The sequence below is a fragment of the Lonchura striata genome, chromosome 6 (genome assembly GCF_046129695.1).
Source record: "Lonchura striata isolate bLonStr1 chromosome 6, bLonStr1.mat, whole genome shotgun sequence".
NCBI lineage: Eukaryota > Metazoa > Chordata > Aves > Passeriformes > Estrildidae > Lonchura > Lonchura striata.
The window spans coordinates 47,206,145-47,229,829 of record NC_134608.1 but is presented as its reverse complement, the minus strand read 5'-3'; the positions used below and the strand labels follow the sequence as shown (position 1 = coordinate 47,229,829).

Genomic DNA, 23,685 nt, shown 5'->3' with positions numbered 1-23,685 from the left:
CTGGACATGATGGACAGACTAATTTTGAATACTGGCACTGGGAACTGAAAGATGCACCACATTACATTTATTTTACTTGCAAACACTAAACTTGTTTTTGAAGGACATATAGATATCCTGCCAGTGGCAGAATTTATACAGCTTGTACTGCATTCAAAAGCAGCAATCATACAGACAACTCTTTATGTCATTAGGTAACCTTAGATTTCTTCAAGAAGCCCAAAACTGACATGGCAAATAGCTACAGTCCAGAGTTCTCACGGAAATTCAAATAAAGCCCAGGAGGCCAATTTACATATGAAAATGGAAAAGCAATATAGACTTATAAATAGCAACATGACAATGAAGAGCATTTAATACAAGTTACGCACCCTAGGGGTGTGCCTATAGTCAGCAAAGCACAGCAATATGAAAGTACCCAACTCCAGATGCAGTTTAGTTGTGGTAACACAGACCTTTTCTATGGTTCACTTCAGCTGTATCACATATTGTGTTACTGCTGCCCAAAGAACTTGTTCAGCAGTGTACACACAGATTTAGAGAACAAAAAAGCACCGTGCTGGAGAGGGAGAAAAGGGGTGTGAAAACACTGTCAAGGACTTTTTGAAGCATTCTCTACTATGTCAGGTAAGTGCACTTTCAGAGAACAGAGATCACTTATTTATGATGGTGTCCGAGACAGGGACTGTGAATTATCCTCTTTGTAGGGTTAGCTGAAAACAGAATTTTCATTAACCAGAATTTGTGTTGTTTAAGCAATTTGGAAAATTCTTGCTAAACATAACCAAAGCTTTCAAGATCTAACTCTTGAGAAGGTTTTTGTATGAGTTTGAGACCTCTGTTAGGAAGAATCCTTCCCAGCTATTCATAGAATCATAGAATGGTTTGGGTTGGAAGAAACTTTAAAGACAATGTAGTTCCAACCCCCTGATATGGGCAGGGACACCTTGCACTAGACCAGGTTGCCCAGAGCTCCATCCAGCCTGACCTTAAACACTTCCATGGATGAGGCATCCACAGCTTCTGTGGGCTAACTTCCTCTCTGTCCTAACTATATGGGGCTTTTTCCTAGCAGAAGGAATGAAGAATATTACACTATCAAGAAATCAGAAATGGATGGACCTGAATCTATCTCACTTTTGTTCTTAGCAGTTAGTGGAAGTGTGCTAGAGCAGAACAAGGGCACCTAATTCTACTTTTAATATTACATTATTTGTTTGGTGAATGCAGTCTCACACTTCACGTGGCATGCTACAACACAATAGAAGCTAAAACAGAGAAAAAATGTTGTCATAATTAAATGTATTGATTAAATAAGTTTATTGTAATTAGGAAGACAAAGTAAATGGAATGCCTATTAACTGAACAATAATTCCCTGAACAGAGAATATTTCAATATCCTGCCAGATCATGTTCTATGGGAGGTTTTACTGTATTTTCAGTAAGCCAATCTGGTCTGTCACATATTTAGTTTTTTAATGGCAACCCCAATGACAGCATGTGTTTTTAAATGCAGCTACATCTGCCACTGTTAATTACTGAGTCATCTGACCACTGTAGTGGAAAATAAAAATGCCATAATGACATGAAAGCACTGAAAAAAGCACTTGAGGGAAAGCCACTTTCTTGTGCTACAAAGTCTTCTGGTCCTAAGAAAGCCTGTGTTTAACCATGGCAGACAGCAAGAAGAAAGAATTCTACAGCAGATCATAGCAGCAAAACAATACAACAAAACAAAACCTGCTGTATTCAAAAAGGGCTACATATGCATTTTGGCACCTGCAGTGGATTTGCCCATTAAAAGATCTTTCCTTCCTGAAACAGCAAGGGATATTTTGTAAATAGAAGACTATATAAGCACACTCATGCAGAGGTTTATTAAAAATATTTCTTAATATATATTCTTAAATGGGTATATGCATTTCATTAGTGAAATTGAGGTGCTAGTCCTATCACTACTATACAAAAGACTTATTATTTAGTATTATTCTTAACCAAAAGAGAAACAATGTCTTTTGCTTTAAAGCAGCAAAGAAAAAGCTCTAGAAGATCAGCACATTTTGAAAGTGCAAGTATGTTATCAGTGATGTCTATGCATTTCAAAGATCTGTAGCACTTACTGATGACAGTTTGATTGATTAAGCTAATAGAATTAAAGCAGATTTAAAAAGCCATTGCTTGAATGCTAAAGACAAGGAAAATTAGCTTCCAAAAAGATCCTTTCTTTGAACTGCAACAGGAAACAGAAATGTGAACAATTACAGATGGGAAATCCCAGAACAAAATAGCCAACCTGCTATTTGTATATCATGTGAGAATGAAAGAAGGAAGAGTTACTAGCAGAAGCAACAAAATTAAAATGATTATGAAAATATACTTCCAGAATAGAACTGCCACATAAGTAAGTGCACATAATAAACAAAGAGACAGCTGGTCACTGGTAATACCAATAAAGAAGAAATTCACTACCTGAACTAAAGATACATCTACACCAAAGTTGTAGCAGCACCTTAGAAAAAGCTGAGAAATCTCTAAACAAGATAGTTACAATAAAGCACAGACAAATGCTGTGTAAAGACACTAAGTAGCTCCCAAAGCAATACAACCACTTTAGAAGAGGCCTCTGCTTGGATTTCCTACCTATCTTGGATGCTGGAATTACAGTCACAGGTCAAATTGCAAAACACAGATAACTGTTTTAAGGGAAAAAACCCAACCCAACAAAAAGATGGACAAAGAAAACCTAAACACCCCCCCCCCCTTCAAAAAAAGTAGCCCTGAGTTAGCAAGACTCTTAGCATCTTAGACAGTTGAACACTACCATGACAAAGGTAGCAAGAAATAATCACTGTACCAGTAGGAAAGACAGGAAAAAGAAATAAAACATGTGTTTCTACATTCTTTCTATGTAATGTGATCACTTTAGATCACATAAGATAGTAAACAACACATAATATTACTGATCTTCTATAGCAATTTCATAGTGTCACAGAATTAAAAAACCAGAAAGTGTATTGAAGCAGTAAGAAGCTGTTTCAAAGTGCTGTTCTTACTCCATGCTTGCTTGAATTTTACTCCACACTGGACAGTGTTAACATGTGAAATTGCTATACTTACTACTCCCCACCACAGGGCATCTGCATAGCTGCCAAACTCTGTTTCTCCAGAATCATTTACAGCATCTTTCTCGGCCAGGTACACAAAATAAGAGGAAAAAATCAGGCCCAGAAATCCAATGTAGAGTGTAGTTATCAGTTCCTGTAAAGAGAATCAAAATAATGGCATTATGATCTCATTGAGACACTTAAATCTCCTAACAGTGCTGGGTTATAAAGGATAACTTGAAGATAAAAATGCAATTTCAGCAAGTAAAAAATATTGACAATGAATGTTGGCTATGCAAATTAACAAAAATCCACTGAGATCCATAGACAACACAGAGTCAAAACAACCTCATCACACAGGACTAATTAACCTTCTGGCCACCAAAAATTAGCTGGGTAATTTTTTTGAACAGTGCCAGATTCAAAACAACTCTGGAATTTAGACACATATTTTAGGAAATATTAGGACTAGTTTTAAGAAGTCTCATTTTCTGTTGTTGAGTCCAACTACAAGTCAAAATCTGCCAAAGTGGCAGCGAATATAAGGCAGAAAAACCATGCTTGGTTAAAATAAATTACTACCTGCCTTCACACTAACTATAAGTGATACCAGCAGCAGGGCTGAATGTATGCTGTTCTGAATATATCAGCTGTGCCATTCCTCAGAGTGCCCAAACTTACCTGTCTGTGTATGAACACCACTGATCCCAGCAGCCTCCAGGTGCCACCCTGACGGTCAACGTGCAGCATCCGTAAGATCTGCAGGAAACGGATGCCCCTGGAACACGATTTTCAAATTAATGAAGAGACCAAACACACAAGAGAAGAAAAAGAGGTGGAAAAAGGATCTCTGGCTTCCAAAGGACCATTTTAAGAGACACAGAGTATTTTATGTTAGACGTAGTATCCTGAGTCTTATCACCCCACTCACTGATCTTTCTTCTTGTTTGTTATGAAGACAGTCTGGGGAGATTGTCCAAGGGAAGAACTGACCTTTATACACATGGCTAGCAAGAATAACTCAAGGATTCAGGAATTTTGGACACAAACTCTAATGCTCTGGAAATCATTCATCAATTCATATTTGACATGCTCACCAGGATAGAAAACAAAATACGGAACCAGCTAACTGAAGATCTGATTTCCTTATCTTTGAGGAACTTCATAGGCAATTTGAACCAGACAGTCCAATATTTTAAAATATCCTTTAAAATATCACTGCAATCCTGGAGCATGGCTGCAGCTAGTGTGAATAGCAAAGTACATTGCCACCCATTCATCCAAGAAAACCAAGTGGTGCGACCTTCCTGAGCACAAGGTGGATTCAGTCCATCAGGAATTCACAACCACAGACATTTTATATAGAGGTCTCTTGAAGATGTCAAAGATACAAAGCATCAAAGAGTTGCTATAAAACTGAGCTAAGAAACTAAACCAGGATTTGGGTAGAACCCACCTAGGTGGGGAAAGGGGGAAGGAGAATGAGCTTCTCTATCCCCACTAGCCATAAAAGCATTACGACAAAATTTTACCTCCCCTACACTTTATGGGATCAGTGATCTGCTCTATTACATGACACTGGGCAGTGACTCATTTTTTCCTGCAAGAATTGAAACAGGAGGTAAATTAAAACAAAAGAAGAAACTACCTTGGTCAGATAGCACTACTTTCTTTTACTGCATACCTGATAGCGGAGGTTGCAAAGACTTGACCTTTAGAGCCCACACAAAGAACTATCATGGAAGCAACAACTACAATTAAATCTGGAAAATAAAAGTCAATTGAAGAAAATTAATTAGCAGCATCTTGCAATACTTCTGCAAGACTACTAGAACCAAACACCACATTAACAGGTTGAACAGTCACTCCTAATTAATATTTTTTACATATCAAGAGATCTCGACTGGCATGTAAAAAAAATCCATCATGTGATGGAAAGGTTGTACTGAGATAGGTCCAAGCTGGCCACAGTCTACATGAATGAAGAGTTACTATCAAGCAGCCTGGAAACCTTATTAGCTTTAAGTTAGGGGGAATTTCAGCAGTTTCCATCTATTTTCTCCCCTCCAGTTCTTATTTTCTGTTCTGTGCTTAGATAAAATTTTAATTGTCAGAGATTTTGAGGTTTATTTCATCTATAAGAAAATTGTCTTTCTGTAATTTCATCTGTCCAGGTCTAAAAGGGAGAGAAAATTGGAATTACGGTATGAGTCTAATTTAGTTTAAGTCAGTCAGTACCGTAGTCTAAATCTATGTGCCTCAGGCCTAGCAAATTTTGGAAAGGAACTCTGTATTTTGGAGAATTAAATAGTTCTTGATCCGTATCTGGGAAAGTGGAACTGCATTTTGCTTTCCAAACTGAATTAATTTGGATGATGTTTCAGAATGGTTAGTGTTGTAGCACTCAAGAAAAATGGATCATGGCCAGAGGGCAAAGATGCAGTCAAAGTCTTTTTATAGCTGCAGTCACACCCGAGATGCAATTGCTATTTATATATGGAGGGATGCACAGAGGAGTCAAATTAAACTATTTTATAATTGTAAAAGTACCCAGGTACAAAATTTTGTAATTTATATTCAACACAACTGTACATAGTTTATGGAATACATGTTTACGTACATAGTTTATGGAAACTTATGTCCTGTACTCAACAACATATGAGTAGTGGAAAATGTCACAGAACAAGAATTCTTATTCTTCCATAACAATACTCCTCTTCCAATGTCTGATTTATTTAGTCCATTTATATTTCAAGTACTTAAGTATAGGGCAAGGGTCTTTACACAATTCTTTCAGTGCTGGCTAAGAAAATACAGATTGATTTTGGATTCTGTTTCTTTTGGTGAAATTCTTAAATGAATGACAAGCATCTAAAAAAACAATGATTAGTGAAATACATGGAATATCTGGATGTAATTTCCAAGAACCCTGAAGTCATTTTAGGAAGCCAGTTGAATCTCAAGGGAATTGAAGTGTCCAGCTCCAAATGTGTCACTGAAAACCATTATTTTAACTTAATTGATACACAAAGCAGCTACAATGCATCTACTGCACTCTACCATGAGACACACAGCTCAATTAGAGCACAAAATAAACTCATAATAAACTAGTCAAATGGCTGCCAAGGGGAGAAAAACAAGGCTGTTCAGTATCTTTGAAAATATATATTTGTAGCTCTTGTACAGTATCTGGGATCCTCAGGTCACAGGAGACAGGCTTATGGCCAAGACTTATTCCTGGCAAAGCTTAAGATCACTTCTGAAATGAAAACGCTCTGCTCTTCTGGAAAAATAAAGCAAGCTACATTTGTTCTCAAATGACAGTTCCATGAGTTACTGAAAGGAAATTCAGATCTGCATTCACACTAACAGCAAGACCTCCTGCTCTAACTTGGCTTCAACTGCTGCAGAAATTTGACTTCTGAAAGCCTTTAGGGCAAGTTTTACTCCTTGTTTACATGAACTTTGCAATCTTTGAGTACTCACCAATGATTGAAATAGGCTTCCTAGCAAAACGAAGCCTTCCCCATATTCCAACGTATTTACTGCGGCATCCTGCTGACCATAGCCGAACCACATATTCTGTTCCAAAGAATACCACTAATACAATTTCCTAAAAGAAACACACAGGGAACTAGGTTAATTCTTTACTCCATATATGTCTTTCATCTCTTTTCAGAATGTATTAGAAAGCAATAAATAAAATGTAAAATTAGGAAGGTGACAACTATATCAACTATACCAAACATTATCTGAAGTAAAATAGGAAAACCTGTAAGAGTAGAGAAAGAAAATATTAGGAGCAAATTTAAATACTTTGATTACATGCAGTTTGGCTTGTCTACACATACTAAACCTGAAAACTATTCTGTGCAATTCACTTGATCTAATTCAAACAAATGGTTTGCTGACTGAGCCAAAGCAAACAAGCAGAATCTGTATTTAGAAGATGAGCATTTTGCTGGTTTACTTCAGTTTGGGAAGATGTGTGCTTCAAGTACCATCTACCAGATCAGCTCAACTTCCCCCTTATTTATCCTTTCTCAGTCTTCCTTTAAGCTCACTTGGATTGAACAAAGGTTTCTAGTATCCATCACCAATATGTCACTCTCCAGGTAAACTGAAGACAAAGTGAGCTCTTTAACACACCTTTCCCATCCTCTTGTCAGCATTTAGGGACTTGAGCAGAAAGAGAGACCTAGCCCTGCAGCACTGCTGGTAACAAGCTACTTATAAACTGTTCACCTGTAGTAAGGTATGACTTTGGAAATGCCTCTAAGGTCAGAGATGTTAAAGACACCTCATATTCTTGCTGATTGGACCAAGGTACAGTTAGGTCCTATTTGGAACGTCATCAATGTGCGAATAAACCTTGGGCTTTCCACGAACTTGATAAGCATGGCATACCCAGCATAGTTTCCTTGAGTATCAGGGAGCTGCAATCCTTCCTTATTGGCCAACTCAATTAATAAATGGCCACATTCTCCATCAGGGCCAAAAACAAAATCTACTTATTGAAATGGTAAGAGTGGCTTATCATTGAAAACACACAACACGTGGCATAAAGTAAGAACAGAGCTGAGAAACCAGTCTCAAGACGTCACAGTTACACAGGTTAGTAGATTAAGAACAGATTAAGAGAATGAGCTCCTTATTTCAAAGTGTGATTTCACGTAAAGAGCAACTGCAGAGAACACAGTGTGCTGTTGAACATTCCATCCAGCCCTCTTACATGTCTTCAGGGTTCACTGCTGTTTTTCATGACAAATTGGCAAATGGGACTCAAGATGGTACCTATGATTATTTTCTTAATTGATTGAAATAGCCAGGACACAGCCCTAGTTTAGTCAAAATGAATGGGAGTAATTATCACCTTCAAAAATGCATGGCACATTGCCCTGAATACTGAGCAAAATAATACGGCTGTATACAGGTAAAAATAACAGGGAAAGGGTTAGGCATCAGTTGACTTTCCTATAATACTTTTGTGGCTCTAAAACATCTTGACGACATAAAAAACTTGTTCATCTCAGGGCAAGAAAGTGCTGAAATTCAACTGTGTGACATTTCTACCCAAGCTGGTAGAACATGAACCAGGGCTCTCTCCCTCAATTTGCTGTCTCATAACCTATGCAAGACATCAGACACAGTAGAATAGCTATCACAATTGTTTATAGTCACTTGTATTCAAGGTAGATTTTTAAGATAAAATAGAACTATCAAGACCATTGGTTGTAATAAACAGACCCTTCAATCCAGCCAAGAATCTTTTCTAGAGCTTCCTTCTGAAAGAATCCACCAGAACCCTCCACCATTCTTTTTACTTTAAAAATTAACTATTGTTAAATATTTTCCAATAAGTTACAGACATAATGAACATCATAAATTGAAGGAAACAGCAGCTGCACCAGATGTTTTAAGGAAAGCCTGTGTCTTATGACAAACTTCAAATGCATTGAAACTCTCCCTTTGTCCAATCTAATGTCACTTATGAACCAAAACTGAATGGGAAAATTATGAGCTCTGCTTGACATGAGGTCCTATGGATTTGTCACAGATATTAGAGCACTAGAGGAAATCATCTCTGATCAGAGAAAGGAATACAGGTGACTGTATTCCTTTCACAGACCAGGTCAATAAACCCTAATATCCAATTGTTCTTCTTTATGCAGAGGACTAGTACATTTCCCTTCATCACTACCATGGAGGAAATTCCCTTTACAAAAGACAATTCCAACCACACAGGAAGCAAAAACTGTCCTTCATTCAAAATAGCTCATCTGAGGAAGGGATATATGGCTTCACATCACACGTGATAGCACAGACAATACTGTTCAGATATCCCCAAAGGCAATTCCTAAAAGCAAAAAAAAAAAAAAAAGTTACCTTGGTAAGCAAAGAAAAACCCAGAGAAAAAGTTAACATTTTAGCACAATGGAACCACAAACAGTACCATGACCGGGTGCCACGGCCCATCAGGATCACAGCTTCAGTGTTACAGGAGGAAGGTAGGAAGAGAAAGACCGGATTGTGCTTTAAAGGAGCGAGCATTCCCCACGCAGGAAATTTGCATGGGAGCTGCGCGCGTACGTCTCCTAAAGCCCTCCATGGTTCATTGGCTCACAGGCACATCGGCAAGTATGCAAATGGAGGCTGTCCTAAAAACAATGCGACAGACACGCACTCAATGGTTACTGTCACCCAGCTCTTTGCGTGACATGCAGACAAGCTTAGAGAACACTGATTGTGCTATAGACGCCTCTGACTGGAGGGAACAACCAGTCGGCTTACACCAAGACACATTTTTCACTCCCGACGTTTTGATAAAGGCTTATTGACCTAAATGAGACCCAAGTTATTCAGGGAACATCGGGGGTGAAAGTGCACAAGCTGTTCTTCATGGTCATATACAAAAATGCCAGGTATCCATTAGCAACTGGCAAATTCCCCCCTCGCCTGCCCGTGGCTCTGTGACAGACAAAGGTGTTTTTAATATCTTGTGTTGCATAAATCTAATAAGTAGCCTCCTGGGGGTGGGGGAAGCTGATGAATTTCTGTCTGTGAGCTCTTATATTAGTGGCCAGAAACTTGTAGACAATAAAAAAAATGTACATTAGTTATGTTCTCCTGAGCTACTAAAGCATTCCCAGTATTTTTCTGATTACCAGCTTAACATGAAATTTACATGTACTAGAAGAAAATAACTGCCTGAAAAACACAAGTGAGCATGGGAATTAAAGTTCCGTCAAGGAGTTTTTTTGGTCAAAATTATATACACACAAATACACCACTGTGCAAGGAACCATTCAACCAACGTAACTTAATAGCAATCTCCTTTCTACAAGGTGAAAACAGAAATACAACACTGAGATTAAAAACTTACATGGTATAAGGAACCCTCTAAGATGTGCCGGTCATGTACATTCACACTATGGGCATAGAGGGACTGTCTCACTTGAGAGAAAATATTTTTTTCCTTTAATTATTGATTTCTACATGGTAATCCTCACTTCTGCCATCCTTCCTGTTCAGCCCAGGTATGCCTTGTCCCATATTCATGTTTTCTCAGCCACATAAAATATGGCATAACTTAATCATCTGGTTACAGAACAGCTCTCACCATCCAATGAAGGAACTTAGGCAAGATCAGTAAAAACACAACTGCCTGACAAATATACCCATGCTATCTTCTAGTACAGTCCATACCTCCAGAGTTTCCAGATATTTTGCTAATAAATTCATCTTGAAAAACTCTGCCTTTACTTCTTGATCCCCACTCTACTGAAAGCTACAATCCTCAGATGGGAGACATCCAATACCACCATTGTGAAATAAAGTACAGTAGCAGCTCCAAAAAAAAGTTTTTGGACAGGACCCTAAAACTTAACCGAAAGAGATGTTTTTTATCTATTAGATTGACAACTTGGGGGGAAAAAAAGAAACCACAAAAAAAAAAAAAAAAAAAAAGAAAAGACAAAAAATGGATCATGACACCACAACAACAGCTATTTAACAGATACAGAAGTTGTCTCTGGAGGCCAAGAATGCATCTGTATAGAGAATATATTACCTGAAGCTCTGCCTGTAGACTTCAAAACTATTACTGGTCATGGAGCATCACAGACATTCAGGCAACTATTTGATGTGGGAGGGCCAGATAAGGTCATCTGAAATCTATTATGAACCAAATTGTCTTTACTTGGACTCTTAAGACTGTTTCAATGCACTCCATACAAGCAAGAGAGGTAACATACATGTTCTAGGAGATAGGAGGCAAAGCATACCATTATGTTATTTTGACTGGCTATAGAATACCCAAAACTGAAGACTTACTTACAGCTTACTGCATCTCTCATGGAGGTATCTGCCCTAAAAGGAAGGGGAGATGACAGGCACAGGAAGACAAGAGGCATTGGTGAGAGGGACAGCTTTAACTTTTAAATACACATTTCTTGTACTAAAGAATTTCCTCCCATCTCAACATTTCACTGGGAGTACAATTTTTACCCATGTCTGCCATATCACAAGCTCTATTACATTACCCTCATAGGAGAAATAAATCATATTATTCCCATAATTCTATCAAATCTGGCTTCAAGGATGATGAAGTTCCCACAGATTTCTTTAAACAATGAAATAATCCCTCATGTAGCTTATGTAAGGATTGCATGCCAACAACCATTACTTCAGCTGTAAGATTCCTGTGGCACTACTTGCACTGAAACCTATTTTTTAGCCAAGGCAATGGAATATTGCTGCTACAGAGAAGTGAGGTGGAACCTTCTCACAGTCTAAGGCAGCAATAGCAGAGCAAGGACACTGCCACAAGAAGTTTTCTGAAGTTTTCAGAAGTTCTGACTTTTTTCAGAAATCATGACAAGCAGTTCTTTGGAGGAGCCAAGAGAAGGGACAATAGATCTGCTGAGTTAAAGTGACAAATGGGATACTTGCCATTAGTCAAGGGCTGTGTAGCTGGATTGGACAACAAACAGGCTGAGCATCTTAACAAGCAGGGTTACAGCATCTCTCTACACCTCAAAGGTCAAAAAAACAGCAAGAGCATGTCTCTCCTATAGAGTAATTTCAGACTCAGTTTGAGGAGTTTCATTCATAATGAACCTTAAAGATCACCTAGCTCCAAGCCCCCTGGCCATGGGCAGGGAACTTTCCACTATCCCAGGCTGCTCAAAGCCCCATCCAACCTGGCCTTGAACACTTCCAGGGATGGGGAAACCACAGCTTCTCTGGGCAAACTGTTCCAGTGCCTCACCACTCTCACAGTAAAGAACTTATTCCTAATAGCTGATCTAAACCTGCACCTTTCAGTTTGAAGCCATTCTCCCTAGTCCCATCTGTGTATAAAGTCCTCTCCAGGTTTCTTGTAGCACCCTTTAGGTACTGGGATGTACTGTAAGGTCTTCCCAGAGCTTTCTCTTCTGCAGACTGAACAATCCCAGCTCTCAGTCTTGTCTTCACAGGAGAGGTGCTCCAGCCCTCTGATCCTCTTTGTGGCAATAGGTTGCATTTACACTGATAGAAGGGCAGCACACAAAACCCAAATGCTACAGCCTGCATGGCAATTCCGAGAGAGCTGGAGTCCACTTCTCAGCACGCTGTTCCCCTGACACATCAGGGCTTGCAAAATGCTCCAGACAGCATTTCTGTATAGCCCGAGCAGGGCATGCAAATTAACAGCAGCAAAGGCAACTGTTTCTTCTAATCTCACCCGCCTTGTATAGAGAGGCCCCTCTTTGTTCCATTGAGAAAGGCAGGATTTTTTCCTGAAAGCTGTACTGTGCTTTCTAAGATACATAGAACAGCAAAATCAGATGGCCTAGGCAAGCACACAAGGACTCAATAAAGTAAAAATCCCAACTTGATGAAGTACAAAGATAAAAAATAGAAAGACAAATGGTTTTGCGCATATATAAACACTTACTGAGCAACAGCAAGTCTCAAAAATGTTATTTAGGACTGGAGATTTTTTGCCCCCTTACATAACCTCCTCACTTCCAAAGAGCTTGTAAATTACATCTTTTCAGAGGAAAACAAGTAATGCTAAGTTTTTAAGAAATGTTTAAAGCCAACATGCCTGGTTGTTCCTTTCTTTCAAAAGACTGGCTTCATTTGCTGAAATTCTTTACCTAGCAAACTGGGCACCAAGTGATTAAACAGCCTACAGAAAAAAAAAAAAATATAAGTATTAGATTTCTACCTTCAGAGGCCCATAATTAATCCCAAGTTGCTGGACATCATTAAAGCTCCCTTATTAATGTTTTTAATTAAGATTAAATAATGTTTCCATTAGTGTTCATGTTCTGACAAAAAGGGATGCTTACTAGGAGGCAGAGCTAGAACAGTTGATTGTGATGGAGCTTTTTTATTTTCCCTTAATCTGTGCTGAGAGCACAGAACAATAGCACAGGGACCATTAAAGAATACTTCAGGCCCGCAATTTCAGGTTGAAATTTTTCCAAAGACTCCAAGCAACTAAATCCTATAGAATTTCAACAGGAGTCAGGCACCCGACTCCTTCAGGTGTATTTAAAAAGCCTTTCACTGATTTCCTTCGCTCTCTTCTCGCTAGAGGTTTCAGCCAAGCCCAAATACTGGCAGTTGGAATTTTTCCATGAGCCCCAAAAGGCTTCAGATGTCACTGCTGTACCTTTGCACGTGAAAATGGTCTTGGAGCACGGCATGGTCTCAGAGCATGGCTGCCTTACAACAACTTTCCACATTGTCACCCCTGTACAAGTCTCTTCATAATGCAGTTGTCTTTAGCTTTTGAACATGGTTGCTGATGATATGCACCAGGAATTTGCAGACGTGAATTAAGTTAGGCTTGCACATTCATTTTAGAGAACTCGTTTTAATGTGCAGCTCTCCCCCATCACAAAGCATGCTCTAGGAGTAGACTTCAAACCCAAAGTATTTGGCAAGAGAGAAGAAGTGTCAACATGCTAACCCTGATACAAAAATTATTTAAAATCCTGATTCCTTTCTGTTTATTTAATGAACCTCTTATTCAGGGCTTCATAGAAGTCCCTAGAAGGAATTAATTCAGGACCCTCTGTTTCAAAGTGAAAAATGCTCTGGCTTCTACCCAGTGCAGTATATGCTTAATTTTATATCTTACTGAATTCAAAGGAACTATTCACCTACACTTCAGATGAAGTACATATGATCACAGTTCACAAATATGCAAATCCATTCATTAGTACATACAATATGCTAATAGGAGTAGAAGGAACTGCTACAGTCTATTTTAAAATATCAGTGTAAGCCAAACAAGTCTATATTTCTGTGTTACAGAGAACTGTCATAATAACACTATTTACACAGTGGCTACTTTCCTTGATCTGAGCATTTTCATCCTGTCAAGTATCTTGCTGCATGCTTTTATATTAAACAACCTTTCTCACTCCTTTTTTAAAAAGCTACTTTATACCCACCATGCCCTACATCAAGCAGCTCGTAAGTCCTGCCTTTGCTCCACAGCCAGCATGGAATTTATTGAGGGACTTCAGGAAGAGACTGTATGCCTGTTGTTTTCCAGCTAAAAAGTACAGGGCAATAAAAGCCACCATGACTCCCAGCAAAGCATATTTCCTTTAGACTATCATTTTACAACACTACTCCATTCTAAGAGAAAATAAATATTGCACAGCATCCCTTATCTGTAAGCAGTCAAACAAAAGGAAGAATTTGGCCATGATCTGCCTAGTTTAACATGTAGGAGCTCCACTTTGTACAGCTAAAAGGGAATATAAGGGTAGATTGCACTTTAAGACGTAATGGTCAAGTTCTAGTTACCTGCTATAAGATTTGATAACAGCAACACTTGAAATCCAGTGATTTCAGACATAATGTATTTTCTTTGTTGTTTGAGGCCATATTTTAACAGCATCCAGGAAGCATCAACACATTTTCAAACAGAAATTAGAAGGAGCATTGATAAAAAAGTATTTTTGTTCCAGTGGTTTTGAAAACCCACTACTCACCACCCACACAAATGCTTCAAGACAAGAAACACTGTGGATGGAAGTACAGCTGGATATGAACAGTGACATCATGAGGCCCCCACATCTAGATCCCATGAGCTAATTATTTATGGCCTATTTCAACAACTTGCTCCTGCAAAAGCAGATAACAGAGTATGCAGAAGAGGAGTTCTTTCTGACAAAGTTCTAACTTCTTAACTCTCTTGTGCAGGCAAAACATCTCCCCAAGGCCCAGTTCTCCCTCCAAGAAGTAAGTTGTGGAATGGTCCTTGCTTCAGGATTCTCAGCTCTGGCCTCGTTGCTCCCCTCTATGTGTTTTTTTATTTTTTCTTTCTGGGATGTGATGTAATTTCCACAAGTAAGAAGAGTGAGAGGTCACCAAAAGCAGGACATTAATTCTATATTTACTCATGATATCCTCTTCTTCTAGAAGCAACATGCTTTCAAAATTCATCCTCCAAAACTAGGATTTCTGGCCTGAGCAATGAACAAGCTCTTCAATAAAGAGTTTAAAAATAAATAAATTTTAAGTGACTAACATTGGTTTCAATTCCCTCCATATTAAAAAAAAAAAAAAAAAGGCAAAAAATAAAACTATTTTTGTCTGGTCTGGCAGGACAAAGTTCCAGTATAAAGACATCAAGTTCTGAAACAAAATCCTTTCACACACCTGGATGACAGTTACTTGGTTACCAGTATCAGGCTCAGCAATGATAAGGGTTCAAGTGCCATATTTCTGTTTGACATTCTCATAAACACATCCTGCTTTTGCCTCAACATACTTCAGCTCTCTCCCAGGCCTGCTCCAGGGAATACACATCATGCTCTTCCACACAGCTGCAAAAACAGTCACACACTAAACCTGCAGTCCAGGCACTTAATACTCCTCACAGGAAAACACATGTGCTAGTTTAAGCTAATAAAAACCCTCTCAGATGCCATATGTACACAGCCCATTCAGTCAGCATTTTACAGTTGCCTCTAAAATTTGTGAAGGAGGAGAGGAGAGTTATTTGACATGCAAAATAAACGTAACTGAAGGCAACAAAGTCAGCATTTTCAGCTAAGTGGCAAACACATTTCACACACTGAAGGCAAGTAGCTTCCTCCTGGTGCCAATTTCCTGCGCCCGTTCCAACCAGCGTTTGCTGAACAGTTGTGGCTATCATTCAGCGCATCAGGATTAGAGCATTCCGAAATGGGAACTTAGTTTATACCAACCAAAGCACATGACCAGCGCTGTACAAACTCTCTCCAAAGCTTTGATAGTGTTCCAAAGAGACCAAACTAAATGTACATTTGCAAAACGAAGATAGAAGCCAGATCTCTCTGAAGTCGTATACCCCATTAACCAAGCTACCGCTATGTGCAAAGTCTTATATTTTTACATGAATTCATGTTTCTATCAGTTTTGGGTCCAACATAAATAAATGGTGCAGAGGCAGCTCTTTGCAGAATTTGAAGTTACTGAAGGAGAACTGCAGCTCTGTGAAACTCCACTCACTATCACCTTTCCTCTGCTCCCTTTACAAGTAAAGGACAAGTGCACTATTCATTGCTGGAAGAAAAAAATTCTTTAAAAACCCATGGCCTTCTCAGTAGCAGCTGGTCTGAGCTTCAAGACATCAAATACCTCAGGAAACTAATGGGCGTTATATGGAATGAATTTTTAAACAAAATAAAAAACAAAACAAACCACCAAGATGGCATTTGGCAGAATTAGCAACACTGTACTCCAAAGCTCTTTGGAAAAGGAGGGACCTTGTAAAAGCATTGCCTTGGACATGTCAAGAATAAACCCAAGACTCTGCACAATACCAAGCAAAAGTCACTTGAGCAGAAGAATCCCCCCAGCAAAGCAGTAGTAGAAGAATTAAAAATAACTGCAACTTAAAGTAATGGGCACAAGGAGCATAGTTTAGAGATAGATGAGCCTCTTCTGTGCTGGAACACTGGGCAGTGAAGGTCAGAGTTGGAGTACACTTTAAAATTAACATTATTAGAAGAACCAAAGCATTAGTTATGCATTAAAACATCAGAATGTCCAACTGATAGCAGTAGAGCAGAACTTCATAATGTTCCACTCATTTTTCTAAATCTTGAGGCATAGCTGCTCTTTATGTGAACTTTACTTCCAGGTAATTCATTAAAGGATTTTTTTGAGTGATAGCAGAATTTTCTAGGCCCTTCTCTCTGATCTGAGATTTGCTGTTGCTTAAGTTAGTAATTAAAATAAACATAACTTTGTAAACCCACTTTTTCCAAAGGATTTTTCCCAGCAAGTGACGAAAGAAATGTTAGTCTTACTCCACAGTTAGATGAATTCTATCAACAATTATAAAACTTTTCTTGTTTTGTGGTTTGGATTTTTTTAATGCCAAAAAAATCATCCAATGTTTTAGCCTACACTTTATATCTTTGCAGTTTTCAATGCTTACTTTTTTAAAAAGTTGATTTTCAGATGTCTGTCCTGATTAAGCCTCTCAAAACCCCACTACATGTTAGATGTAATACCAACAAAAAAATCTTTAAGTCTAACCTGGACACCAAAGGCCTTACTTACAACTTAAAGAGCCAAGATGACACACTGGAACCAAAAATGCTCATACCACACAAAAATATGTGTTCAGCAACAATGGATCCACTGAAACTCACACTTCTAGCAGTTGTCTTCCAGAAGAGAAGCTAGAGGTTATACGAAAGAAAGGTGAACCCTTGCTTTAAACAAACCCAGCCTCAATATTTACTAACTCACGATGCAAACCACCACTCTGTGTGAGGGGTAACTGAAACACCCAACATTCTTCACATTGCACCATTACTGAGAGGTGATAATTTTTTTTCCACTGTAAAAAAGTCTTTCATAGCAATATTTTCTCAGTATGCCAAATAAATAATTACAGGCAAAGTTATTTTTTAAGACAAAGTGAGAGGAAAAAGAGGGAGCATCCTGATGCACAGCCACCAAATACTGACACATGAATAGTGCACAAAAAGCTCAAACAGCTCTGCTAAAAATGACTTTAATGACAACCTCGTGTTTCCCCTTTTCCCAACACATAACACTCACATTCAACTTTGTCAATTGTTAGTACTTGTTTGGGGTTTAATTCATAACAATTACATTACACTAGAAAGAGACTGCATTTCTCATCAGCTGGATGGCCAAAGGAAACCTACTAGATCTGTAAAGTACTTTACAGCTGTGTCCCGTAACTGGTATTTTAATATTTATAAACTATTGCTCTTGGGATAGCAAAGCTGATGACATGAGTGCATGTTTTTAGTAAGCCAAACAATAAAGCTTTCCTCATTAGAAATGTGCCCTTAGCATGTAATATCAGAGAATTCATACATCTATGATGTACCATGTTACTTGTCCCAAATTGCACGTTGATAAAGCCAGAAATGTTGTGTCTATTTAAACATCAAGCTTTACGGTGCTCTAAATGTGGTAGAAACTCTGGTAATCCTTTATGTGGTTTCACACCCTTTGAGTAATAGTAATGGATATTTCATGCTACCAAGACATGGACCGTTCATCTTGGGTGCTAAACTGCTCTGAAAAACACCAAGAAAGGCCTCTTTTTAGACACTTTGTGAATTAATTGCAGGCTCATGGAATTGAAATAGATTACTTTTTAGCTTCAAAATGACAGCAAACAATGGTGGTGGTAGAATGAGTAATCAGTTCTCAGAGCAACACCAAGCAGTTACCACTGTGCAACTCCTCCCACTGCTATGAGAAATCGTCTTTGACTGTTTCAATGTTAAGTGTAACACTAAATGTGGAGTAATATTTTTTTTAAGATGGAGAACAGGGTGAATAAAGCTTGGGGAAGGGGAATCAATTGCGAACTGGAAGCAATTGTGTACTGGCTACTGCACTGGTGTCTTCCACAGAACTTCCAGGCACATTGGCTTTGGCAGCAATTAAAGAGTACTTCTGGAATCCCTAACAACATTCAAGGAGTTCCTTTTAACTTCACTTTGTGTTCTGTGGTTCTTTCTACTCTTTAAAGCAGGGAAAGCCAGGTGTTTTTTTCAACCTTCAACTTGCTTTACCATTAAAATAAATATAAAGATAATTCAGTCAGAATTCAGGCTCAAAGGAACCCCACTAAAGTATTTCTTCCTCTTCAGGAGCTGAGAAACTCTTCTTTTGCTCACGTTATACCTCTTTACTGCTGCTCAGTACATTGTGCAACTCTGCCTGTGAGCCAGCACAACCAAAGGACTCAATGATAAAAGAAGCTATTCAGAGTTTTGGCAGGCAGAAGACTTCTGACATTTTGTTTTGGGATTAGACTTCAGTCTTGAGGCTTTAACACTGAGCTGCCCATGGTACAAACACAGATGTGATTTCTAACACCTCTTCACTCTGTAACAATTTATTTTTGAATATTCTGATCCAAGTCAATGGGATGACCACTGAAGCTAGCTGTAATCTGTAACAAACAAGCCCAGTTGTACCAATCTGTTGAAAAGGGAAGATTACACATTTACACTACTTATATCTGAGTACTGAGCCACATAATCAACAATTTATGCTTCCTGACAGGAAAACACAGAACAAAATGCCAGCATGTAGCCAGGCATCAGAAATGCAATTGTACCATATTCCAAACACCAGCTAAACTCTTAAAAACCTTCGCAACCACATTTGATGTGTTTTCAAGCATCTCCATTACTACAAAACAACTACACAGGCAACATTAATATTTATACTGATTAACTAAATTAGCTTTAACTGCCAGGCTAGAAAGTGACCTCATGGGGACTGCAAACTCCAAGTACTTGAACAAAGTAAGAATGCATGCCTTTTTCTCCAGGTAAGGGAGAGAAATAGGAATGTACAAAGGGAAATCTATGTCAAGTGCCCTAGGCACAGTGATATGTAAAGCAGCTATAATTTAAGGGTTTTTCTTTTCCAAGGGACAGCATATATGACTGTCTTATACTACCTAATCTAATTAATAGCTAAAAGCTGTAAAAAAACAGCCATCTGAGAAGAACTGCTTTGAACTCAGCTTGGAGCAACACTATGAAAAGCTGAGGAAATTTACTATCAGTTCTTGTTTGAGAAAGATGTATGGGTTCTCTATTTTTGGGCTCTCCCTAGAAAGGTCCACGTGATTACCTTGTCTACCTCCGGTTTCCCTCTCAAAACTCCCAAATCTGTGAGTTGATCTGGACAGATCAGAAGACCAGGCATATCATAGATTTAAACTTCCTGAAAATGTTGTGAAAATAAGGAGCCCAGTGGAAAAGAAATACTGTCTCTATACCCTGAGAGGAAAAATCTCATGTTAATAACCACACTGACCGGAATTCCCTAATTTTTACAACATCCAGCTTCAGGAAGACTTATTGCAAGTTTCAAGCAAAGCCATCTGGCTTCATGAGAACAAGCAAACAAAATGTAGAAAGGCAAACAATCATTCACCTCAAGACCCCCAAAGTACTCTCACACCTTAAGTATTTCTATAATAGTATCATTTTTCTCTGACTGTGTAGAATTTTTTATTATTGATTCCTGTAGCCAGAAATTTAAAATTATTAAACCAATAGGTTTGTTTTTCCATTTCAAAGATAGTTCATTTGCCTCAGTATGAAGTCCAGAGTGGAAAGGGAAAGCCTTCCTTCATGCCATCTTTACACCCACATGCTACTTCACATTGTTGCATGACTGTTTCCAGGTAGGAAATAAAAGTATTTGGGGGAAAAAAAACCCCTGACATCCACTTTCAATGGTTTAACTCCACAGAGATATAACTCTTGGTTCATCAGAGCATGAGCTCAGCAGACAAAGAAAACCAAATACTCTTCATTCAATAAGGTACGTGCGTTCATCAGGTAGTCCGTCACTTCTTGAATCAACTCAGATTGATTAAACTTCTTTCATTAACTGATTTCAGCTCATCTGGTTTATTAACATCTATATAGCCCACCTGGGGCCCTTGAACATCTGCTGCACTTATCTGACTGGGGAAGCTCAGGCCCCTTCTTTTACTATAATTAGTTTCCAGATTTCTGTTAAGGCCTTTAGATGCCCTTTCGATCCTTCTTAAGAACTATGGCAGCTATAGCAGCTCTTATTCCCCATAAAATCATTTATTGCTGCTGCTCAGCAGAGCTGAACACACTTCTCTTATTCAACCCCACGTGCTCAAACAGAGCTCGTGGGTAGGGATTCTCAAAGACTGACAGCTCTGCTGGTCTTCCATAAACAAAGACATACGGTTCATGCCTGTCCACACATTTTCATTGTCTATATGATCATGATGGTCACAACAACCCACTGAGCTCACATATTTGTAACCAGGAGTGGGTGTCAGTAGTGGATGTGGGTGGGGGTAGTGGAAGATCAAGCATTTCTTTGTGCCCCACGCATTTAGGATGTTCCCCTTGAGCCACTTCAAAGACACTTTTCTGCATGCATTATTCTTCCAGAGAAGCTATCATCCACTACGATCATTCCACTACGACCATTGACATAGGAAAAATATGCAACAATGTTCTAATGTGCAAATGGAAAAAAAAAGTTTTTCCTCCAAATTTCTGAGTGCTACACAGATAGCATGAACTGATAAATTTTATGGTAAACAGGAACACAACAGCCAACATACCCAACCACCATATCCTCAGTACAGTCTCTGCCTATTAGGTGCAGAATTTGTTCCACAAAAATCAGGGAATTTTCCTGTATTGTACGCAAGATTATGATCTGTAATTGGCTTAATTGAGACTAAATAGCTCAAGACTTTGACACATATTCAACAGTTTTTTTGAGGTTTATTTGTAGCTGCATAACTGTTCAGAATATTCCTTTTGAAAATGTGTAAGAGTTAATTGACCCAAGATTTTTCGGGTGGGGAGTGAACTTTTTTTAGAGTACAGGCCATAGTGTGTTAACACAGACATTCTCTCACACTATATAGACCCTCACTAAGATGAAAGGCATAGAGGGCTCACTGTATAATAAAAAGAGCTTTTGTAAGCAGAAGAAGGAAATATTTAGAAAGAGAAAACTATCTTTGAATTCATAAACCCCATCCCACACTGAAGAATCACCTCATATTAGACAGAAACATTACCACAGGGAAGAGCGGGAGGTGGGGTAATGAGCACAAGCAATAGCCTTCCTTACCAAAATATTTATCTTAAAGTAGTTAGAACCAACTGGTTCAGCAGTTTTGAAAGTCAAAGATTATCTATCTCATGTTCAGCATCATACCATTAAACCAAGTCAAAAGTCTCTGTGGTTACTATCAGATGAAATGAGCTAATTTCCCCAGAGAATTGGCTACACTGACCAGATGTCTTTAGCCAGCTACTCCCCAGATCTAGCAGGAGCAGCACATGCAATGCCTGCTCTGTTACTATGGAGACAGGTTTTCCCATCCACTCTGCAGCCGCGTTTATGGTAGCTACCAGCTGTTGTCTCGACTTGTACTCCATCAGGAGACACTGAGGAAAAAAACTGGGAGACGTAGGGCTGAGCTTCTCCCAGCCCCAGAGCTCATAAACTTTAACCACAGCCTCCAGCCACCCTCAATCTTCCCAGCCGCTGCTTGGGCTCGTTGCTTTTGTTTGAAACCTCCGGGGCTTCCTCTGCTGGTTTTTCAGCCTTGCAATGGGTCAGTGGCAGCCCTCAGCTGATGGCTGGAACGTGCTCAATTGCCGGGCTGTAAACTTAAGGATTCCCCAACACACGCTTCCAGCCCGACATTCCCATCAGAATGGTTTATGAGCTTACATTTAAATCTCCTGCAGAAACCCATTTCAGGTTCCTGACATTATTCTCGCTCCATACTTTCAAAGAAAAACTTTGTGGATTAATGGCTCCCTATCCATCCTGCAAGGTTGGTTAATGCCCTCAATCCCCATTGCTTTTTAACTCTTGTGGAACTTTAATCCTTCTCTGACCATGCTGATGAGCTGCAGAGAAACAACGCTGGTCAGGATTTTCATTCTTGCCTTTTCTTTTTGAAAGCAGCCAAGTTCAAATGTCTAATTATAACATTGCAGAGTTAATGATCAATTTAACAAAGGCTTTAGAGTATCTTTGAAGTCATAACAACAAGCCAAAGGGGGGTTTAATACATTAACTGCACAGGGAGCCTACGTAGAGAGCTTTCTTAGGATTATCTCTCTCTCACTTAACAAAGTTTGAGTAATTTCAGAATACTTCAGCAACCTCATGGCTCAATCTGGTTGCCACATAGCACAGAGCTCCAGCTAGTGTTTATTTTATAGCTCTGAGCAGCACCAATCATTACCCTATTAATTCAAGCATGTTTAATTCAATGTCCTTCAACTACTCAGTCATGCCTATTTGTAACTCTTAAGCAACTCCAGAAAGGTACAGCTTGTCACTACATTTATACCTAACAGGCTCTAATCGCTGAGGTTAGATATACAATGTAAGTAGGGTATATATAAGGACAGTTAGAAGTGATATTCACTGAAACATGTGGATATACAGCCTCTGCTGCTTTGGCTTGAGGCACGCTTTTCTCCACTTATTGCACAGGCTGAATCTGCTTTCAGATGTACATAACTCCTGCTGTCAGTGTGCTCTAAATACACATCTGACCTGTTTACCTTTTAATCTGACATATGTAGCCACTCATATTTTGTATATATTACACACTGCTGCCACGCTGAATCAGCACATCCAGAAATAACAATAAGGGCATGCTCAGCCTACAGCAGGACAGAAAGAGCAGCCGGTCTCCTCCTTGCCCTCCTGTCACAGGAGCCCTACCAGACAGCATCACCAGGTACATTTTGCAGAGGGCTTTTTATGTCCCCAGTTCAGGTATCAGACAAGGGTGAAGCTGAAAGGAATTAACCTGCCTTAAAGGTTAAGCAATGAGTTAGGATAACAAAAAAACTACAGATGAGGAAGCAGCCACGCCTGGTCCTCCAAGGTTAGCTGAGGGAGAAAACAACTCCAAAATCTCAGGCTGCCCACAAGATCCCGACCAACAATTTCCTTTGCATTCTACTGAAGAACAGGGCTGGACATGTTTCCTATTTGAAATTACAAGTGAGGAAAATGTCTCTCCTTTTTG

General features: G+C 39.0%; 1 protein-coding gene across 1 annotated transcript in view; it reads right to left on the bottom strand.

Annotated features, from left to right (window-relative positions):
• Positions 1–23,685, bottom strand: part of KCNQ1 (potassium voltage-gated channel subfamily Q member 1) — a 332,273-nt gene that overhangs the window by 247,641 nt on the left and 60,947 nt on the right. The window contains exons 3-6 of the mRNA XM_077784257.1: positions 6,591–6,717; positions 4,789–4,867; positions 3,786–3,882; positions 3,118–3,258 (exon numbers count right to left, since the gene is read on the bottom strand). Of these exons, the coding sequence (XP_077640383.1) occupies positions 3,118–3,258; positions 3,786–3,882; positions 4,789–4,867; positions 6,591–6,717 (444 nt within the window). The remainder of the gene's footprint in view (positions 1–3,117; positions 3,259–3,785; positions 3,883–4,788; positions 4,868–6,590; positions 6,718–23,685) is intronic.